Below are 21,145 nucleotides of genomic sequence, written 5' to 3' on the forward strand. Positions count from 1 at the left end.
TGAGGATAACGAATTGTGAAGGTTTAGCGAATGTGACTGGTGAATGTATAGCAAATGTGATTAACGAATGATGACTGAATAGCGAGTGCGGTTTAAGCGAATGAAAATGACAAATGAATAACGAATAAGAGGTTAATGAATGGCGATTGTGTTAACGAATGTGACTTAAGCGAAAGCCATAACGAATGAAAACTTTAACGAATGATAAGTTGGAAGATTTAACGAATCAGTCTTCAAACACTTACCGAATCAGTATTCAAAACTTCAAACCTTCAACTATTCAGATTTTCATCCAAATCAGTCCATATTAGTCCGAAATCACTAAAACTTACATCAATCTGTTCGTAAATCAATTCTGAACCTTATCGCACTAGTCCGCAATCACAAACCACAACTAATACTCTCAATTAACCATTTCTTCAAACTCTAGTCCGTAAAACCAATTCACTTCAATTAGAACTCAATTCAAACTCAATCTGAAATCAAATCTACTCAAACTTCGATAATAGTCTCCATTATCTTATGAACACTCCGATATATACTTAGAATAGTCCAATTACGATTTAAACAGAACCTTTGTTTAACTGTAACCAATCGAATCACTAATTAGTTCAATTCATAACGAAATTGAATTAATCAATGATGAATTATTAGACAACGAATAACAAAGAAGATCAGACTGAATGGCTCTAATACCACTTGATTGAGCCTATTAGGATCTAGATCTTATGATGACATCTTGTAATTCGTTGATTATGTATACGATTAAGCTTGATTACGTTATGTGTGTGAACTGTGTGTGTTGAGAGTAAAATCGGGCAGAGTAACGTTACTTGAGAGTGAATAATCAGAACTGTTACATTAGATGAATATCTTACAGGTATTTATAGGTGATGACCACATTCGTTAAGTTACCTTAACGAATGGGTCATTCGTTACATTAAAGACTAACGAATGAGACATTCATGCGTTATACATTACACATACCGAATAGCCATTCATTCGTTATGTTCCATTCATTAAACAGGGTTAACGAATGGGACTTACATTAATACAAATATGACACATTCGTTACCTGCCTTACGATTAAGAAAAATGGGCAGATTACATTAATTACCAAAATGCCCTTTTACATTAAACCATAATATAATAATAAACAAATAAAGACCGAGACGTACAAAACATGTATCAACAGTCTCTTCCATAAACCCGAATGCACCGAGCCCATTGTCAGTTTCCACTCATTTAAAAAAAGGATCAGGAGCGTTAAAGTGTCGAACCGAGCATCACAAAGCGAAACTAAAACAAGCTCTTAGTCGCCTCAGTCGCTAAACATAATCCTAGTGCTTAGTGAGCTTAAACTTCTCTAAAACTATCTTTATATTTATACAAGTTATGATTAGGTTAGACAAATCACCCAAGGTTTAGGATATACATTAGCAAGTTTAAAGATGCTTAAATAAAGCATGCGTATATTTCAAGGTTTACTTTTATATGTCCAAAATTTATATAACTTTCTCTTTTCATGCAAAATAACCATTATACCATATATTTTCTAAGCAACCGGGTTAATAACCCGGTTGCTTAGAAAATATATGGTATAATGGTTATTTTGCATGAAAAGAGAAAGTTATATAAATTTTGGACATATAAAAGTAAACCTTGAAATATACGTTGGCTGAAAAATATGATATTTTTGTTGCCAAAATGATAATTTTTACATAAATATATATTTGAAAAAATAATTATACAATAGATACAAAAAAATAATTTTACGAGTTAAACGCCCAAAATGACATATATAAAGTCGATTTGAAAACTGATGAGCAAAAATATAATTATGTTTTTATCTAACTAAAATATTGTCATAACTTAAAGAAGTAATTTCTAGAAACAATCATATAATTTTGATATATAATTATTTACTACTAGATCAAACGAATTGTTGGTACTTAAATGAAACTGACACTAGTATAAAGTATATATATTCTTAATATTTATATAGGTATATAAATATTTATATAGAAGAAAAGAATATAAAACTGATCACCAATGGTCATCTAACATTTAACGGATGAAACGCTATTAACAAAATAAATGAAACGATCGGTTGAGTGAAAGCAGCCGACACCAAACAAAATATACGAAACAACTAGTTGGGTGAACGCGACTAGCATAAACTGACCAGCGAGTCAATAATTGAAATTAACTGACCTTATGCGATTAGGACGCAAAAAGGCTACGAGAATCGGGCTTAAACAAATCAAAGAGCTAATTGCATCTGCGTTCACGAGGTGAGTTTCACCCCCCCCCCCCCCTTACACTTTTTACTGCTTTTGTAACACTGGGGGAGAAACCTACTCAAACTTATTTTTATACAATTACCAGACCATATTATACTTGAAATATATTATAACCTTGTTTTATGCAATATAACTAAGTTTTATGTGAACACAAGACTACAAAATACTGATCATTCATTGGGATTGAAAGATCATTCACTTGGGATCGAAAGATCATTCACTGGGATCAACAGATCATACATTTAGACATAAGATCATTCAATAGGGACCGAAAAGTCATTCACTTAGGGATCATATGATCATTCTCTAGGGGATCATCAAGATCATTCACATTTTAAGCATTAGCTATGCTTAGCATAATATTATACGAATAGGACTAAAGAGATGAATCCTTGATCATGGTTGGCCACTCAAATCACTGATACGCATTATAAAGCAAGGCGCATAAAAGTATTTGGCATACATGATTTATAGGTCAGAAGTTGGATATAGGCTCATATAATGAGATACTTGCAGTCCAAGCTAGATGTACGAGGTTTGAATCATACTTATACACAAGATCATTACTATTACTAAAGTTTTTGGGGAAACGATTACTTTCTACGACCCCTAAATTATTACTGTTACATGATCATTATTAAGGGAAGACGCTTTCTAAATGTAGTATTTGGAATATCTGTGATATTTTTATGAAAAAACGTATTTCTATTATGAACAAAGAATTTCTACTAACGTTTTCAACAAGATGTTTTTCGTGTTATGAACACATAAACCTTTTTATAGCTTTCTTGGAAAACCATTTTATATTACGACTATAAAACTAGTGAAGTCACCAACATTATGTTGACGTTTTTGAGTATGTTTTTCAGGTTAAAACTGAAGTCGTGGAATACAAGTAGGGACCCCACATGCATAGTAGGATTAGGATACCATCTTTTGAAGGATTTCATCATTATAACTTAAAGCATTTTGAAATCCTATTATGTATTTTGATTAATGCATGTTTTGTAAATGTTTTAAACAATTGGTATCCAATATAAATTTGTGTCTGCGATAATCATATGCTTATGGTATACATGACATCACGCGTCCGCGCTTCCGCCTTGGTGGGGTGTGACAAACATGGCTCTGGCATGGTAGATGGAATGAGTAGTTGTAAAAGTAGGATTACAAGACCGAGTACTCCCCGAGTACTCGCTACAAGGTACGTCGCCGAGGGGAGTTTCTTAAACTCCGCCTAGTTACTAAGAATCGATCAAATATGGTCAACCTCAACCAAAATCACATTTAGTCGATGGACTTGAGCAGATTTTGACTTAAAAAATAAAATATAATTCTTATTTCTATAATATTAGAGAACAAATATCATTTTTTTAATTAATTATTAGTAATTCTTAGAATAATTTATTATGTATTTCTTCTATTTATATTGATACTTATATATGTTGTTATAAATATTAATAAAATAATGATATTTGATATATATAATATTCAAAAATTAATTTTTTCCATATTTACCATGTCCGAGTACTCGGGGAGTACTCCGAGTACACCCAACTCCCTAGTCGACTGCCTAGGGTCCGCCTAGCGACTTTTGCAACCTTGGCAGCAGATAGCTAGAGGTTCATCTTGAATGTCTGCAATTATTTGGCGTGAGTAGCCTTGATCACCTCGAGATCCTTCTTCTAGTGATCACAAAGTTCGGATTTTTTTGCAAGACAAAGGGATTTGGCCTCGTCGATCTTGGAGAGATTGTCTACCTTCTCCTACAGGCTTCAAGTTCCTATGCCATGTCGTGATAAATCTTCACGATTGCTCGAGACCTTGCAAAGGTACAAACAGGTTAGTTCCCAAATATGACTAAAGGTAGGACAGAGAATTGTAGGGATCCCGACCTGTTGGACAATAGGCTGAAGATTTTCGAAGGTTAAAGTTTCGACGGTATGAATAACTGCATCGCTCCGCTTCCACTTCTTTGACGAGGAAAGTTTGCTCTTGGAAGACAGGACAGGTGGTTTGGAAACTTCGGCGGTTCTTGGCTCTTTCTTCTTGAGGATATTTTCAAGATCCTCCAACATTAAGTTTTGCTTAGCTGAGAAAGAAATCAGATTTCATGTGAATATGAAAAAACGGTTTGAGATTAAGTTTGGTACTCACCAAACATGTTTTCCGAAGTGTGGCTCGCAGAGGATGAGGCAGGGGTTTCTAAACGAAAACTCTCTCCGTCTTTGGGATCCTCAAAATTGTAGGGATCCTCTTGCAGGCTTCAACTGTTGCTGGTGCGAGATCCTAAAACTTTGGTGCTGCGATAACAAAAAAAACAGATAAGTATTGATTTCAATAAATTATTATTTCAATTTTTATTTAATTCTACCCTTGATAACCCACTGGAAAGGAAGATTTTTGCCACCTGGGATGGAATCCCTTTGGACAAAAAAGAATTTCCTATTCCATTCCCCATTGTTTTTGGTTGTTTTCAGAATCAGGTGAGTTTGGCCAGGAACAATTTGGAATACGAATCTGCTAGAATAATGTGTTCTCAAGCGGTAAACAACAGCTAAATCAGAGATATCAAGATAAAGATTGTGGGTGGTGATAAGATGATTCAACATGAAAAGAGTCCTCCATGGCATTGGCATCATTTGGGCATAACTCAAGCCGGTGACTTTGAAAAACTTTGAAATAAAAGGCAGGAAAGGATACGGTAGGCCAAGAGAAAAAGGGTAGTAAGTAAAACAGACCCAGTTTTTGGAGATGAGATCGGACCGCATCTGTTTCTCGAAAGGACGAATAACAGTTCCTTCGGGAAACACCTCTTCAGTTTGAAGACGCGTTATATCACGGTCAGTGAAATTGCATGTTTCGAGGTTTGGGAAAGCAAGCAGTTCCTGATTGAGGAACTCCTCACCGGAACCTTGGATGATATAGAGGATCTGGTTTTTTTCTTCGCCATTGGAAGATTACGACTACGACAGAAACCCTAGAATGTTCGATGAAGAAGAAGAAGAAGAAGAAGAAAAAGAGAGAAAAAGTTACCTTAACTCCTGGTTGAAGAGAAGAAATAATACTTGGGGATAGTAAATATAGGCAATTATTCCTACATTTAAGATGTGGTGGTTAATATGCTTGGGAATTTGATCAAAGTCTTTTCAAATTAGCCGGGCTGACGTCATCAAGATAAGAATAAATAAAAAATATTACCGTTGTAAATATGGTTTACAGCTGGCATATTTTTTGGGGACAATTGTTGCGGGTCAAATTCTCAACTGGATCCTAACTAGTATCTTGAGCGGTATCCTTACAATCGGGATCCTTAGCAGGTTCGGAATCATGAGCCCTATTTTGTGTGAACTTACTAATATACTTGCAGGGTACTTTTTGGGTAACAACCTGGGACGGCTAAAAGACTAAGTCTCGCTAGTATTGCGGAGTTCTAGTTGAAAAGCACGTGGAAGTCAGTCTATAACGGTCAGATGAGTGCAGCTCAAGTGAAGACCTAGTAAATAGGCTAGTTTTTAGGATAATTTGTTATTTTTTCTTCCTATAAAAGGAGGCTGATTGAAAACGTTAGACGCACTTTATTCTGCACTCACAATACTCACACTTGTACTTAGCTCTCGTTCTCAGGCAGTTCTCGAATTGTAACCGATTTTACCTTGTTAATAAATTGAGGCAGGGGATAGTTTTGAGGTTTTTTCCAAAGATCCCTACCATGCATGATCCTAGGCTTTTCCTCGCTATATCGTTGTATCACCCTTTACATTTGCTGCATTTACTTAGCTTGTTATTGAGAAACACACTACCTCACTTTACTAAGTTGTCAATTATTGCTTCGGTAATTTTTGACCAAAACAATACCTATGTACAAAGGCCATTTGAGCTAAAACAGAATCAAGAAGTTCCCAATTTAGAATGTTGGATGCTTTTTCGAAATCCAACTAGACAAACATTGCCCTCGTTTTCGCCTTTTTTATCCAAGAAACGACCTAGTTAACGACTAGAGGCCCGCCAAGGATGTTCTGATCATCGATAAAACATGATTGAGCATCGCTCGTCACTGATCCAATGATCTTTTTTAAACGATTTACAAGAATTTTTGAAATGCAACCCTTTACGCTAATGGGCCGCAAATCGGCAATGATATGTGTTTCCTTAATTTTAGGAATTAAAGCAAGAAAATGATTTCCTAGCAAAAAAAAAAATATTTATCTAGCACGTTCGACAAAACCGGTCTCTTAGAATGGGCCAAAAGTGTGTTATGAAACTGAAACTAATCATGTCCAGGTCGGGAGTCTTCTCTCCATCGCAATCCTAAACAACGCCTTTATCTCTCCCTTCGAAAAATTGACAACAATCCCCTCAACTTCTGAAGAAGTCAACTTCTTAAAATTATCATTTAACAAGAATGTTCTTCTTGATGAACTGTATACCGAAATCGAGAACATTCAGGATGGGTATATCCAAAACGAGTATGGGACCAAGTATGTTATTAGTTTTAAAAATTTTACACGGATGTAGAATGGTATGTGATTAAGTGATACCTGGCTCGATTACCCAAACCACATATTTGTTTATCCGGACCATTTATCCAAAAAAAAAAACTTTTGTTCATCTACACTATTAATGTTTCAAACAAGAATTATGAAGCATTCCATCAAGTATCAAACCAACCGAATAATTTGAATAAATTTTGAAAGTAATCACATAAATTATCAAAGTCTTAAATCTTAAAAAATTTTGTGACGCCAAAGTCTCAATGATATATAATTTATTATTTTTAATTATTCATTGTATGGAAAATAAATTTTCCTTTTAGAATAAGTATAATGTGATATTATTTAAATTTGTATGTTGTGAAATATATAAAGTTATATAAAAAGTATATAATGATATTGTTTATTTATGATTACGGTTATACCTATTTAATTTATCATAATATAATTTGTAGTAGTGCTTATATAAATAAAACTTATACAATAATTATTACAGTTAACAAACTAGTGTGTATACCCCCAAAATGTAATGACCTAAAATACACCTGTTGGGTATTTGATCGGTATGGGACAAGGATTACCAATACCTTACCCGAACATTCTAATCCCTATTAGCGATAATTTCAATGTAATATCATAATAAGGTTAATCACTAATACGCATTTATTTTATCTCTATTTAAATCATGAGTATCGAATTATAAACATATTTCCGTACATATATGTTAAATGATAAAAACTATATAACGTTTACAATATACATATATACAAGTTCACCTATAATTTTAGAATGTTTGGATACATTGATGGATGCTTGACTATTCATATATTATTTAATTTGCAGCCTGTGCATTGGGGATATATTTCAATGGTAGATGCTGAGACAAGACTGTTAACGTACGCACTCCTTGATCCCTCAAATCAAAGATTCGTGTTAATTACTATCTGACTCAGGTATTCCATTGTTCAACTTCACCATGACTTGTAATTATCTTGTTAACTCAAACTTAAGCTGCATAGCCTCTTTTGATGACAAAAGAAAATCAGGTTGTGGTCGCCACCCAACATCACTATTCAAGATTATTGGCGAAAAGAGTCTTAATGGTTTGAAGGGAATCGTGATCTTGCTCTTGAGATTTTGCGGAACAAAAATACTAGTCTTTTTAAAAAAATATTGTCATCCACCATGTTACAATAACGAACATTATTTACCAATGATAATAAATAACTAAATATATCATATGGAGGCTTAAACCGAACTCCTACACATGTTGATCGGTCAATTGTGGGCCCACATTCGAGAAAATTTGCAGGGAGAGATTACAAAAGAGCTTTTGAAGTTGATTAGATTCGGTTCTACCGAATGTGTTTATAATGATAGCACGGCACCTATGCTTCTGTTGTTTGCTAGGAAGTTTACACAGTACTTTAAGCTCGTTGTTAACCTTTGCTCCTTCGTTGTTTGCTGCTAATAATTAAAACGGGCTTGTGAGTCTAATGAGCATAAATTTTTATGGGATCTATGTCTGTATTAACAAGTTTAAAAGTGTATATACTAACGGTTAAGTTAGATAAATGGTTATTTGAAAATTGGATTTGTCTCGTACCATAAGAGAAACTTGACAGTGTTTTCATTGATTGAACCTAGGCATGGCTATACCCTAATACACCGTGACACCAAGATTACGTCGGGTTGAGAGATTGAAGGATTTAACCCAAACATGGCTCTTTTTTAGTTCACATCAAAACATCAACAACACTAACACACCCAATCTCCAAACATGTGTCATTTTATATATCTAGATGTGTTAAGCCGATTTGCAGATAGAAATCAGTTGCTTGTAAATGTGTCAGTTAGGTTGGCGGGTGGTAATGAACAATGTTGTAAAAGTCGTTAGGCGGTCGACTGAGAAGTTGCGAGTACTCGGGAGTAGTCCGGGACTACTCGGAAAATACCTAAGGAGTACTCGGCCGAGGCGGGGAGTACTCGATCTAGGCGGGGAGTAATCTACTAGGAAGTTTTACAACATTGGTAATGAATGGATTAAGTGGGTCAAAGCTACTTCGTTAAACATGTTGGCAGGCAGACTTGTTTTAACTAAATGGGTTAATCAAAGTTGGAGTCTTATTCTTAACTCAGCCACCCTCTCTCAAAATGAAAGATGACAACTTCCAATCAATTAGTGGTTGGACGTTCCTTTGCCGGAAAAGATAAAGTCAATATTTAGTTTCATATTTTTAATGATTTTATTAATATTAAATTGTATGTAGATTAATTAAACGGGTTTTCTTTTTATTGGATCCTTAGATGACTTTCCATCCTCTTTTTTATTGGATCTGTAGTTAATGGAGGCTCAGGTGTCCCGTTCTCATTCAAGCTTTGCCACTAATCAGCATCTTCATCAACTTCAAGTGAAAAAAGTATGAAATCAATTAAATTCGAACTAAATCTTTGTGAAACCTAATCTTGCTGTAATATTTATTAGCAATATTCACACAAGTGAGTTAGTTACTTCAACACCAATCCATCAATCCATGTTCAAATATAGTGTTCATTTTACACGGTCAAATAAAAGATTATAAAAACTCAAAAAACTATGTAGAAAACACAAGAAAATTGAGTAACGAGTAAAACTAAATACGAAACAATACTTATTTTCATAACAAGTCAATACCAAACACCTATAAAACGGTAATAACTTGAGTAACAAGTTACCCTTTCTTAGACGCATATCATATTCCAACAGCACACAAAACTTGCTCCTTAAGTAATCACCAAACCAGCCCCTTTCGTCTTCTAAATATATCAACACTCATTTGTGACTTCTCCGGCTTGTTTGACTTCTTTGACTTCTCGAGTCTACTATCTAAACTATTTCTAGAAACTTCTGGAAGGTCAGCCGGCAACTCAACCATGTCTGCAGATCCAGTTTCAGATACTTTCTTCTGATTCTCAGCATCTGTTGTCAGGCCTGTTGATCCGTTTGTGGCCCGTTTTGACTTCCCGAGTGCCAAAACGAACTTTTTCAAGTGCCGAATGAATTCAGGATAAAACTCAAGGTTGCAGTGGCCCCCACCCGTTAACCATAACGGTTCATACTTGTTCTTGCAAAGCTCCCATAATTGTTTACCGTGTGAATGATCAACAACTTCATCTGATGTTCCCTGTAAACAATATGATCCGTTAGGATTTGAGTTAAATGGGTTTGGGTTGTAACGGATTGGCACGCTAATGACACGATAAAAATGGCGCCTAAACAGGTTCAACCAGCCGTTAACCCCTTTATGATACATTTAACCCATTTAACTGGTCATGTTAAATGGGTTAACAGGTCCGGGTGATAAACAGTAAAACAGGTCAACATGTTAATGACACGATTAAAATGGTGTCCAAATGGGTTCAACCAACCTAGCCCGTTTAAGACACAATTGACCCGTTTAACTAATCATGTTAAACAGGCCCGGGTCATAAACAGGCTGATAAGTTAATGGCATGATTAAAAAGGGTGTTTCTAAACGGGTTCAACCAGCCTAGACACAGATAACCCGTTAGCAAATCATGTTACATGTGTTAACAGTCCACACGAAACGTTTATAACCAGTTTATCAAAACTACGTAATTTTATTATTTTTTTAAAGTAGCTAAATATAATCATGTTACGAATTGTTCTTTTAAAGGATATTATGGATTTGTAATATTTATGTTATCAAACAGGTTGTATTTAATCATGTCAAAACGAATCATGTCACGTAACCCGCTTATGAAACAAGTCTGTGTTCGTGTTTAACTAAATGGCACGCTTAGTTAAATGAATTGCTTTCGGGGTTAATACCCGCGTTAACCATGTCGTGTCCGACCCATTTAACAGAGCACGACACTATAAAACCGCAATGATAAATCTTACATGGATGACAAGAACCGGGCAATTCACCAAACTGATCTTCACAATATTCTGAAAACAAAGGGTAAAACAGTAATTTATCAATTCACAGCCAAAAAAACAAGTCCAAAATATATGAATATGCATATTAAACTTTAATAACATTATTATAACCTTGTAGATATCAAACCAGTAGGTTCGTTTGACCGGATGCAATACTCGTAGGCCTGAGAGGATTGGACTGTGTAGTACCACACCTCGTAAGTCAGGTATGCGCGATGCAAGGTCAATGGTGGGCCCACTACCAACAGATTGACCATACAAGATTAATCGATCATCTTTAACATTGTATTTCTCTTTGAGGCATTTATATACTGCGTCAACATCTGCGTATGTGTTATGCTCGGATGGCTGTCAATAAAAAGGGATAAAGATTGTATTATATAATGGTTATGGGGTGTGCTTGGATAATAATATAACGGGTGTAGGGAGTTGGACTGCGAACCTTTCCCGTTGATTGCCCGTAGCCGGAATAGTCGTAGTTGCACGTAATCAGAATACAGTAATTAACTAATTTCGTAAGTCTAATTAACTAATTATTGGCTATTACAACTTTAAATTGTGATAAGCATATATGCAAACACCCCATGAGTATATAACTATATATGACTATATGCAATTCCAGTTTTCTATGAACCAAACAGGTTAGAAATTAAAGAGAGATTCAAATCTCATTCAACTCATCAATCGAATTTCGTAGCGAATTATGCGAACAAAACAGGCTAGGAATGAAATTCATGTTCCAATTTTATTGAACTAAAAGCACCATAAAGCGAGAGAGAAAAGAAAACAATACCCAACAAGATTAACACGGAGACGAAGGCTCAATTGAACGAAAAGCTCGAACATCTGACCCAAATCAGCAGCATTACCATGAGAATACAATACAGTAGCGGAAGCTTTAGTATATGCATGTAAATATATATGTATATATATTATAAACATTATACAAATGACATTTTCGTTTAGGCTCGCAAGTCGGCTCAAACCCGATTGTTAACTCCAAAAGAATATTGAATATTTTTTTGAAAAACATATTATAAAACTTTTTCACCAAAAATTATATAATTATCTAATTGGCAACCTGTAATAAAATATAGAACGTGACATTTTTTTAGTATAAAACACACTGTGTAAAAGGTTTACCAAGAAGTGATTGTGCTTTATAAAATTATAATCGACTATGAATGGGATACCATTTGGTACAACTGAATAATGAAGATTTGTAACAAAATATATTAAATCAAAAGTAAAAAAGAAAAAAGAAAAAGGATTAAAAAAAAATTAAGGATGTGTTTGTTTTTGCTTAAAACATCTGCAGAAGGCTTATGTCTGCAGGCACGCAGACATAAGCTTCTGAAGACTGTTTGTTTGTTTTTTTAAATAAGATCAGCAAACTTTTTTTATGGTCTTAGAAAAAAGCTATTGTTCAACTTCTTCACATGTCTTCACACTTCTTAACATCCTACCAATACCCAATGTCCTACACCACCACCACCCATCATGCGCCGCCACCACCACCCACCGTCCGCCACCACCACCATTGTCCACCACCACCACCCACCGTCCACCGCCACCACCGTCCATCACCGCCACCACCCACCGCCCACTACCACCACCCACCACCACCACCATCCACCACCCACCACCACCGTCCATCACCACCACCACCACCCACCCATCGGCCACAACCATCATCCACTACCACCATCCACCATCCGCCACCACCACCCACTACCACCACCTAACATCCGCCACCAACACCATCCACCACCCACCACCACCGTTCATCACCACCACCACCCACCACCACCACCACCCACCCACCCGTCGGCCACAACCATCGTCCACCACCACCACCCACCGTCCGCCACCACCACCACCACCCACCGTCCGCCACCACCACCACCACCTACCATCCGCCACCATCACCGTCGACCACCTACCACCATCACCGTCCATCACCACCACCACCCACCGTCCGCCACCACCACCACCTACCATCCGCCACCAACACCGTCCACCACCCACCACCAACTATTTTACTAGTCGACAGACGTTAAATGATTTTCTATCTACTGTGATATGTATGATAGATAACTAATTTTCAGCTTATGCAGACGATACCCAGTTTATAAAACAATCAATCAATCATGCCCAGTAAAATCCCACCGACAGCAAAGCTATAAGTAGGGTATGGGGAGGGTGGGATGTAGGCACACCGTACCTCTATCCAAAGGAATAGAGAGGTGGCTTCCAGAGAGACCATCGGCTCTAAGTACATGTGAATGAAGCAAAATAAAGGAAATCAAAGTTTAACAGTTATATAAAAACTACTACTAATTATAATAATATTAATAATAAGATCACAGTTTAACAGCTATATAAAAGCTAATAATAATTATAATAATAATAATAATATATGTAAGGGAAATACCATTATGGTATGTGACCTAAATAAGTTAAGTCTAAGCCCTAAGGTATTCAATTCTTTCTAAAAATCCTTAACTTTAATTCTACTTCTCCACGAATTCCTATCCTCAACCATGTCCTCGGAGAGGTTTAGGTCTATCAAATCATGCCTAATCCTCTCATCCCAAGTCAATTTCGGTCGTCCTCTACCCCTCCTCCCCTCTATAGTAATGTTTTCTACGGATCTAACAGGATTCGTCGTCTGTCTTCTCTTTACATGTCCAAACCATCTCAATCTCCACTCTCTTATCTTGTCTGCTATGTTCGCCACCCCTAATCTCTCGCGAAACACACCGTTTCTTATTCGGTCTAGCCTTGTGTGCCCACACATCCAACGTAGCATTCTCATTTCTGCTACCTCCATCTTTCGCACTTGTGCCTTCTTGATAGCCCAACAATCTGTTCCATATAGCATTGCAGGTCTAACTGCCACCCTATAGAATTTTCCCTTTAGTTTAGTCGGGAAACTCTTGTCGCACAATATACCTGTGGCTTTCCATCTACACCATCCTACCTGAACTCGGTGGGTCACATCACTGTCTAATTCCCCATCGCTCTGTACAAATGATCCTAAATACTTGAACTTCGTTACCTGCGGGACCACCTGCCCTTCAATTGTGATCTGTGCGTCTTCATTGTCGTTTATCCCACCAAAATCACAGTGGAGGTACTCCGTCTTAGATCGGCTAATCTTTAAACCTTTTGTCTCTAAGGTTGTTCGCCACTCCTCAAGCCTCATGTTTAGATCTTGTTTTTTCTCAGCAAGTAACACAGTATTATATTTTCAGATTGCAGACTTTCAGACCACATCTTCAGTTGCAGATCTGAAATCAGATGAAATCAGATTGCAAACAGTTTTTGTCTTAAAAAACAAAGAACACCTAATTGAACCTATATATAAAATGTTTTCTTACCATCACCACTCTGGTTAGGTAGTTAGTGAGCTTTTCTCAAAATATTTTCTTAGGGATTTGAGTTCTAAGGCTAAGAAGGAAAATTTTGCCAAAAGCAGCTTTCAAAAACAAATGTATATTTGTTGATTATAAAATAAAACAAATAAATAAATAAAATGCTTTCTTAAGTCACTCAATAAAATAAACATAAAAATGACAAAAGAAATCAAATGTTAACAAAATAAAAGAGAAAGTTTGTTTATACAATGCATTACACAATCACAATTCACAATGACCTCACGCTTCGGCTCTAGTAGTGCATTCCTGGTCTAAGTTTAAAAAGTTGCACGATTAAGTTATGAGTTTATTTTATAACAAATTTGAGTTCTAGCATTAGCTTTCGTTAAAATTTATATTAAGTTTGTGTAAAGTAACTATTTAACCCACATGACTCTATTACCTTCATGGCAAACTACACAAACTAGAGCTGTAAATGAACTGAACATCCGGTGAATCGTTTGTAAACCACTCGATGGAAAATTTGTTTACGTCTGTTTGTTTAATAAATAAGCAAACATATAATCTGCTTGATTAACATAAATGAAAGAATACAAGCTAAACAATATTATCTATTGATCTTTATATAATTTATATTGTTATGAAAGGTTTTATATACATAGGTGTCACGATAAAACTTTCATTCACTTTTTTAAAATCTCTCACATCCATTCCTCATATATATTTATAATCAACTATATAATACTTTGTATTTTTGCATTTTGCTAATTATAAATTAAACAATTTGTGTTTTACTAACCACATGCTCCTCATAGATGCCATGGCCCATATGATTGTTACATGACTTAAACGACGGTGTAAAAGGTTATTGAGGCTTGCCAATCAATCAACACACCCTAACAAGAATAATAGGGAAGAGAGGACATGAAAATAGTAGTTAGTCATTTAATTATCTGGATGCTTACAAAAAGAAATCCCCATAACAATAATGCCATCCTTGGAGCTTTTCACCTCTAAATATTCAAGATCCTTGATAACACACCTAATTTCTTACAAAATACTTCATAAACCCAAGTCCAAGGGTCTTGACCTTCTAATAATTTTCATAAATCAAACTTCAAAAGTCTTTACCTTTCAAATGCAACGTTACATGCCCACCTAAATTGTACCATTTCGTTTAATCAGAATCACATTCTGGAGCAAAGTGACCAAGTTTTCCACACCGATAACATTCATTTGAACCATAACGACATTCACCCTCATGCATCTTCCCACAATTGCTACACCTCATTCTTCTTTTACGCTTTCTTTTAGATCATTCCCCTCTTCCAACTGCCTATTGTTTTCACGTTCAATCAGTCTCACGGCCTCAATCATGCTCTTATAAGTAGTTACTTCACTTATCAAGATAAAATCTCTTATGTCAGCCCTCAACCCACATACAAAATCATATACCCTTCTCTTTTCAGAAGAAAGATAGTATCAAAAGAACGCTAACAAACTGTGATACCGATCGGTATACTCTCGCAAACTTTCATTTCTTTCTTGTTTGAGTGACTTGTACTTTTCCACTAATTCCAGCTCCACATGCACCGGATAAAACTCTTCTTTGAACAGCTCCTTGAATAGGCTCCATGTCATCTTTGCTGGAGCCCCGAGCCGGAGCCCACACGTAACCTTAACCATGTCCCACCAAACACGAGTTTCTGATCTCAACTTACAGACGGCACGCATTACCCTGTCCTCGTCAGCACACCTAAAAAGTCTAAAGCTCTCCTCCATATAAGAAATCCAACTCATCGCGGATACTGGGTCACGTACTTCACTAAACTCAGGGTATCCATGAAGAATCGCCTCCTCGTCATCACTTGATTCATCCACTGCTTCATATTGAAATATATGTCTACCATATCTTGTTGCTTCCATCCTGTTGCCAGTGTACAAGTAAAGCCATATGTCTTGGCAATAAAACAGAAAAAAGTATAACTTTACCTTGCAATGAAAGTCAACAAAAACATAATATAAAAGCTTAGCATCAGACATTATAAAAGAAATCAACATATTTTTTACTCTCGCCACATGCCAGCTAGCTTTGCAAAGCAGTCTACTTCCACCACGGTTTTGTTCAGGCGTTAAAAATCTCATAGCAAAATACATATATAGACAGAGCTTTTGCACCAAAAAAGCACATGAACAAATAAACATTCCATAGAACCCTTTTAAATACAGCATATATAATGTATCTCGTTTATAAATAAAGTTACATGAAATGAAAGTCACATAGAGCCCAACCAGTAATGTGCCTATTTTTTATTACTCGCCTAAAAGTCATAAAACGCATTTAGTATAATAAATTAATTATAATAATAATCTTGGTGTAATCTAGCTTACTTAGTATGAATTAACTCCCAAATCAACGATTACTAGGGTTGACTCATTAAGTCAAATTTACACGTATACATCCATTATCTAGAACGTAAATAGACAATATCATTTCATTTATAATTCTTACTTACTTACTTGACGGGTTTCAGCTGAAATTAGACAACCATGATGATTAATGAGGAAGGAAAGGAAGAAGAAGACGAAATGTCAATTTTAATATTTTTATTATGCGCTCAAAATTAAAAACCCCCAAAACAGGCTCGAATGCGTTTTTATTTCTAAAGTTATTGGGCTCAAATGTGGTGAGCCACCATTATGCCAAGAGGTGCACAAACCGGTTTTTTCTAATAACTACCAGCTTTCGGATATGGAACCGGACTCGGCCCTCGGGTATGATTGGGTATTGACAATACCCGGGTTCGGGCTGGGTTCGGGTATAGAACCGGTTATTTTAAAAACGGGTATTTGAATACCCCATTTTCGGGTATTGATAAAACCATATTTTCGAGTTTTTTTCGAGATTTTTTCCGGGTATTTTTCAGGCATTTACCTGGTATTTTCGGGTAACTTCGGGTATAGGCCGTGTATTTGAAAAACCTGGTTTCGGTTTTCGCCATTACCGGGTACAAATTGGGCCTGGTTCCGATTACGGGTTTGGTACTGAAATTCATACCATATCCATACCCTACGGGTAGGGTACGGATTCGGATAGTAAAAATCAGGGTATAAAAAACCTAGTTTCGGGTTTTTTCGATCCGGTTACGGGTTCGGGTATTTTGTGCACCTCTATACCTTTGTCATTAGAGGTGCACAAATCAGGTTTTTCTAATACCCGGTACCGAGTATGGAACTGGGTCTGGGTATGACCAGGTATTGACAATACCCGGTTAGATTCGGGTCTTGCGTGCACATTGTTAGGAGGGTCGGGTCGACTTGACTCTTGGGCATGGTCTACACATTTTTATGCTACATACATGTAAGAGGTTGGTTTCACGACTCAAGCGGATGCCATTTGTGTCTAATTAATTGAATGACATCCTGTGTTTTCACTCGTTTAGTCATTTGCCATATCAAAGTATAAGGGTATTGTTTAGAGCTCTCCTTGGTGAGCTTGACACTCGGGTCTCCACCTTCCAACCTTATGGTGTGACAATCTAAGTGTTACTTGCCTGTCTACCAACTAATTCAGTTTTTCATACCCGTTTGAAATATAAAAAAAAATGATTTACATTTTCTTAGTAAATTGTTTTATTTAACAACGGCTAGAGATTACACCAAGATTACTTCCATTCATAACCCAACCCCAACCCCAACCCCAACCCCAACCCCAACCCAACTTTTCATTAAAAAACTAATTTCTCATTCCTTCACATACACAACCCAACCAAACTCAATTTTTCACTCCCATTAACTTTTAACTAAATTAATAAGCTTTATGGTTATTTTATTTCTATAAATGTTATATTACAAATATTAAGAATAATTGTTTTATATCAAAAATGATTTATTATTAATCTTAATTATTCATCTTAATTATAAAATTAATAGAAAATAGATATTGAACATGTTCATATTATCCGTTACAAAAAGAGGATTTTTTTTATAAATGTGTGTAAACATATAATTTTTGTATTCAGATAACGTGATAGTATTTAAATAAAAGTTGAATTAAAAAAAAGTATATATATCAAACCAATAAATCATGCCATATATCAAAAAGTTAAAAACAAATAATATAAAAATACCCGAGCAAGGGTTGGTGGACCGACCTTGGTTGGGGGTGGTTGGTTGGATAATTGAATTTTCGTTTTCTTTGTTTATTTGTTCGCCGACCGACCAAGCCAATGGGAATGGTCTAATAACAATCGGGCAACTCTATAGTGCAAGCAACTAAGAGCATTCACATCCTTCCTATATCTTAAAATCCAAAATTACAACACTTTCAACAAATATTACATTTTCACTTTTCTCTACTCACAACCACTTTCAACAAATATTAAAAAATTATAGGGGATGAACAGTAGTTTTTCAAATATACCGGAAAAATCACAACATTTACTCTCTCATCTACTTACAACACTCTAAAGGCCTAAACCATTCCTTACATTATAAAAACTTATGTCATAATGAGGGATAAGATGTAAATGCTGTAAAGCAACCACCCCCTCATTATTAAGGCCCTTCAAATCAAGAAATAATAAGAGCATTCACGTCCTGCTCGTCAAATTATGTGAGTGATGTTTTCATAATTTAAGGAGTGGTTTAAAGTATTGTGAGTAGATGAGAGAGAACATGTTATGATTTTTCTATATATTTGTAAAGTTTCTATAGCACCCTATAAATTTTTTAATATTTATTGAAAGTGGTTGTGAGTAGAGGTGTTCAAAAAAACCGGTTATAGAACCGGTTTGGTCGGTTTAACCGAAAACCGGTTAATAGAAAAACCGGTTATTAAAAAACCGGTTAGACCGGTTATTGAACCGCCGGTTAGTACTTCGGTTACTCATTCGTGGACAAAAACCGGTTATTGAACCGGTTAGTAAAAAAACCGGTTAAATTTAAAAACCGGTTATTAAAAAACCGGTTAACCTAAAAACCGGTTAACCGGTTAACGGTCAAAAACCGGTTAACCTAAAAACCGGTTAACCGGTTTTTGACCGTTATAAAACGGCCATATGACCGTTTGGGTCCTTTTTTGCCCGTTTTTTCTTGATTTATAGCCGTTTTTTTTAACATTTTACCCCCACAAACAACTATATATAGTTTAGGTTGGGTAGGTTAGCTCACACTCGATTATACAACTCTACTAGCTCTAAACGTTTATTTCATACGCGATTATTTTGTTATCTCACACTCAATTATACCACATTACCACTCCATACGCTCTTATTTCGTAGTCGTTTATTTCATGCTCGTACTCGTTTATTTCATACTCGATTATACGCTCTTATTATCATGGCCTCCCAAAGTGCTGCTTCATCCGTCAACATTGGTGCCTCGAACACAGACATAACGGTCGTTCGGATCATCCCCACGAAACGAAACCAAGATGTGTGGCAACATTTCGACCTATGCGAACTGTCTAACGGTCGCCAAAAAGCTCGATGCAAGCACTATTTGAAGTTCTATGCCAAAGATGCAAACTCCACTTTAAAAGCGCATATACAACAGCGCTTTTGCAAGGCCTTGAAGGACGAAGCGGGAAGTAGTTCGCAGCCGGAGATGACGAATCAAGGAGGGGTGTTTACGTACGACGTTGAAGCGGTACGTCAACAGTTTTCAAACTTTGTGATTCAACAAACACTTCCTTTCAACCACTTCGACAACCCTCAATTCACGGAGATGATGCAAAACTATGTTCAACCACGCTACCAACACGTAAGTCGTTCGACCCTTAGAAGAGATTGTCTTAAAGCATGGAAAAACGCTAAATCCGAACTAATTTCATACTTTTCAAACTTACAAACTGGTGTAAACTTAACAACGGATGTTTGGTCGGTACCTCATGGTTCGCCAGACTCATACATTTGTGTGACGGCTCATTGGGTTGACCCCGAGTCGTGGCAAATGATGAAACGAACCGTTGCGTTTCAATTGTTTGATTACCCGCACACGGGTAGAAATATTTTTCAAATATTGGATAAAGTCATTCGACAATACAAAATTGAAGATAAAATCTTTTCAATTTCGTTTGATAACGCGTCCAACAATACGGCCGCGGTTGGCCATTTAAAATTAAAGTATAAATCTATTTGTGATGGAGCGTTTTTTCATAGCCGATGCATTGCACATATTATCAACTTGGCCGTGCAAGATGGGTTAAACGTGATCGAAACGCAAAGAAACAGTTTTAAAAGAATGTTACGAGATGTTTTTAACAACAATAAAACATTTTCAAGATACAAAAAATTTTGTGTAGAAGCTAATTGTCAATGGTTGGGGCCAAATTGGGATTGTCCAACAAGATGGAACTCGACTTGTAATATGTTTGAGAAAGCCATCCAACAAAAAGAATCATTAATTGCGTTTCATCAAATTTTGTCAAGTATGGGTAAATGTGCACCATATGATCCTAGAAACTGGTTATTGATTGAGATCGTTACGGAGGTCCTTCAAATTTTTAAATCTTGCACAACTAGTTTATCCGGGGTTTACTATCCAAAAGCCCCATTGCTTTACCAAAAATTGCTGTCATGTGCACAAAGTTGAGTGAACTTGATTATAGGGGTGCACCTTATTTTGATATGGGTGTAAAAATGAAAAAAAAATTTAGAAAATATTTTCAACAACTACCCGCTGTTTTGACATGTGCTGCTGCGTTAAACCCTTGCATCAATGTTGGTGGTGTTGAAGCTTTAATAGAAAAAATTTGTGATGAGCTTGGGTTAAACGACGATCAAAACCCCTATTATAGCCAAACTTTAAAGAATGCTTTCAACACCACCTTGTCAAACATGTATGATGTCTACCTTACAAAATACGGGTCGTCTTCCCAAATTCATGACTCGTTAAGAGCTGTTGCCCAATCCCAATCCCAAACCGACCTTGAAATGGGGATGTACTACATGATTTGGGAAGACGCCGGTAAACGTCAAAGGGTAAACACCTCAAGCAGTGAACTTGGAAGGTATGGTGGTACCA

At 36.2% G+C, this 21,145-nt stretch overlaps 1 protein-coding gene across 1 annotated transcript; it reads right to left on the minus strand.

The window, feature by feature from the left end:
* Positions 1–9,518: 9,518 nt before the first annotated feature.
* LOC143557614 (uncharacterized) lies at positions 9,519–16,045 on the minus strand. Its single transcript, XM_077046650.1, has 5 exons — positions 15,622–16,045; positions 11,182–11,246; positions 10,851–11,087; positions 10,701–10,748; positions 9,519–9,960 (listed from the first exon to the last, which is right to left on the minus strand). Exons 1-5 carry the CDS (start codon positions 16,043–16,045, stop codon positions 9,568–9,570), a joined length of 1,167 nt encoding a protein of 388 aa, XP_076902765.1. The 3' UTR covers positions 9,519–9,567.
* Between the last annotated feature and the right edge of the window lie 5,100 nt (positions 16,046–21,145).

Source organism: Bidens hawaiensis, unplaced genomic scaffold (genome assembly GCF_021521415.1).
Source record: "Bidens hawaiensis isolate Kalapana, Puna unplaced genomic scaffold, B.hawaiensis_p1.1 tig00019072_1, whole genome shotgun sequence".
Taxonomy (NCBI): Eukaryota; Viridiplantae; Streptophyta; class Magnoliopsida; order Asterales; family Asteraceae; genus Bidens; species Bidens hawaiensis.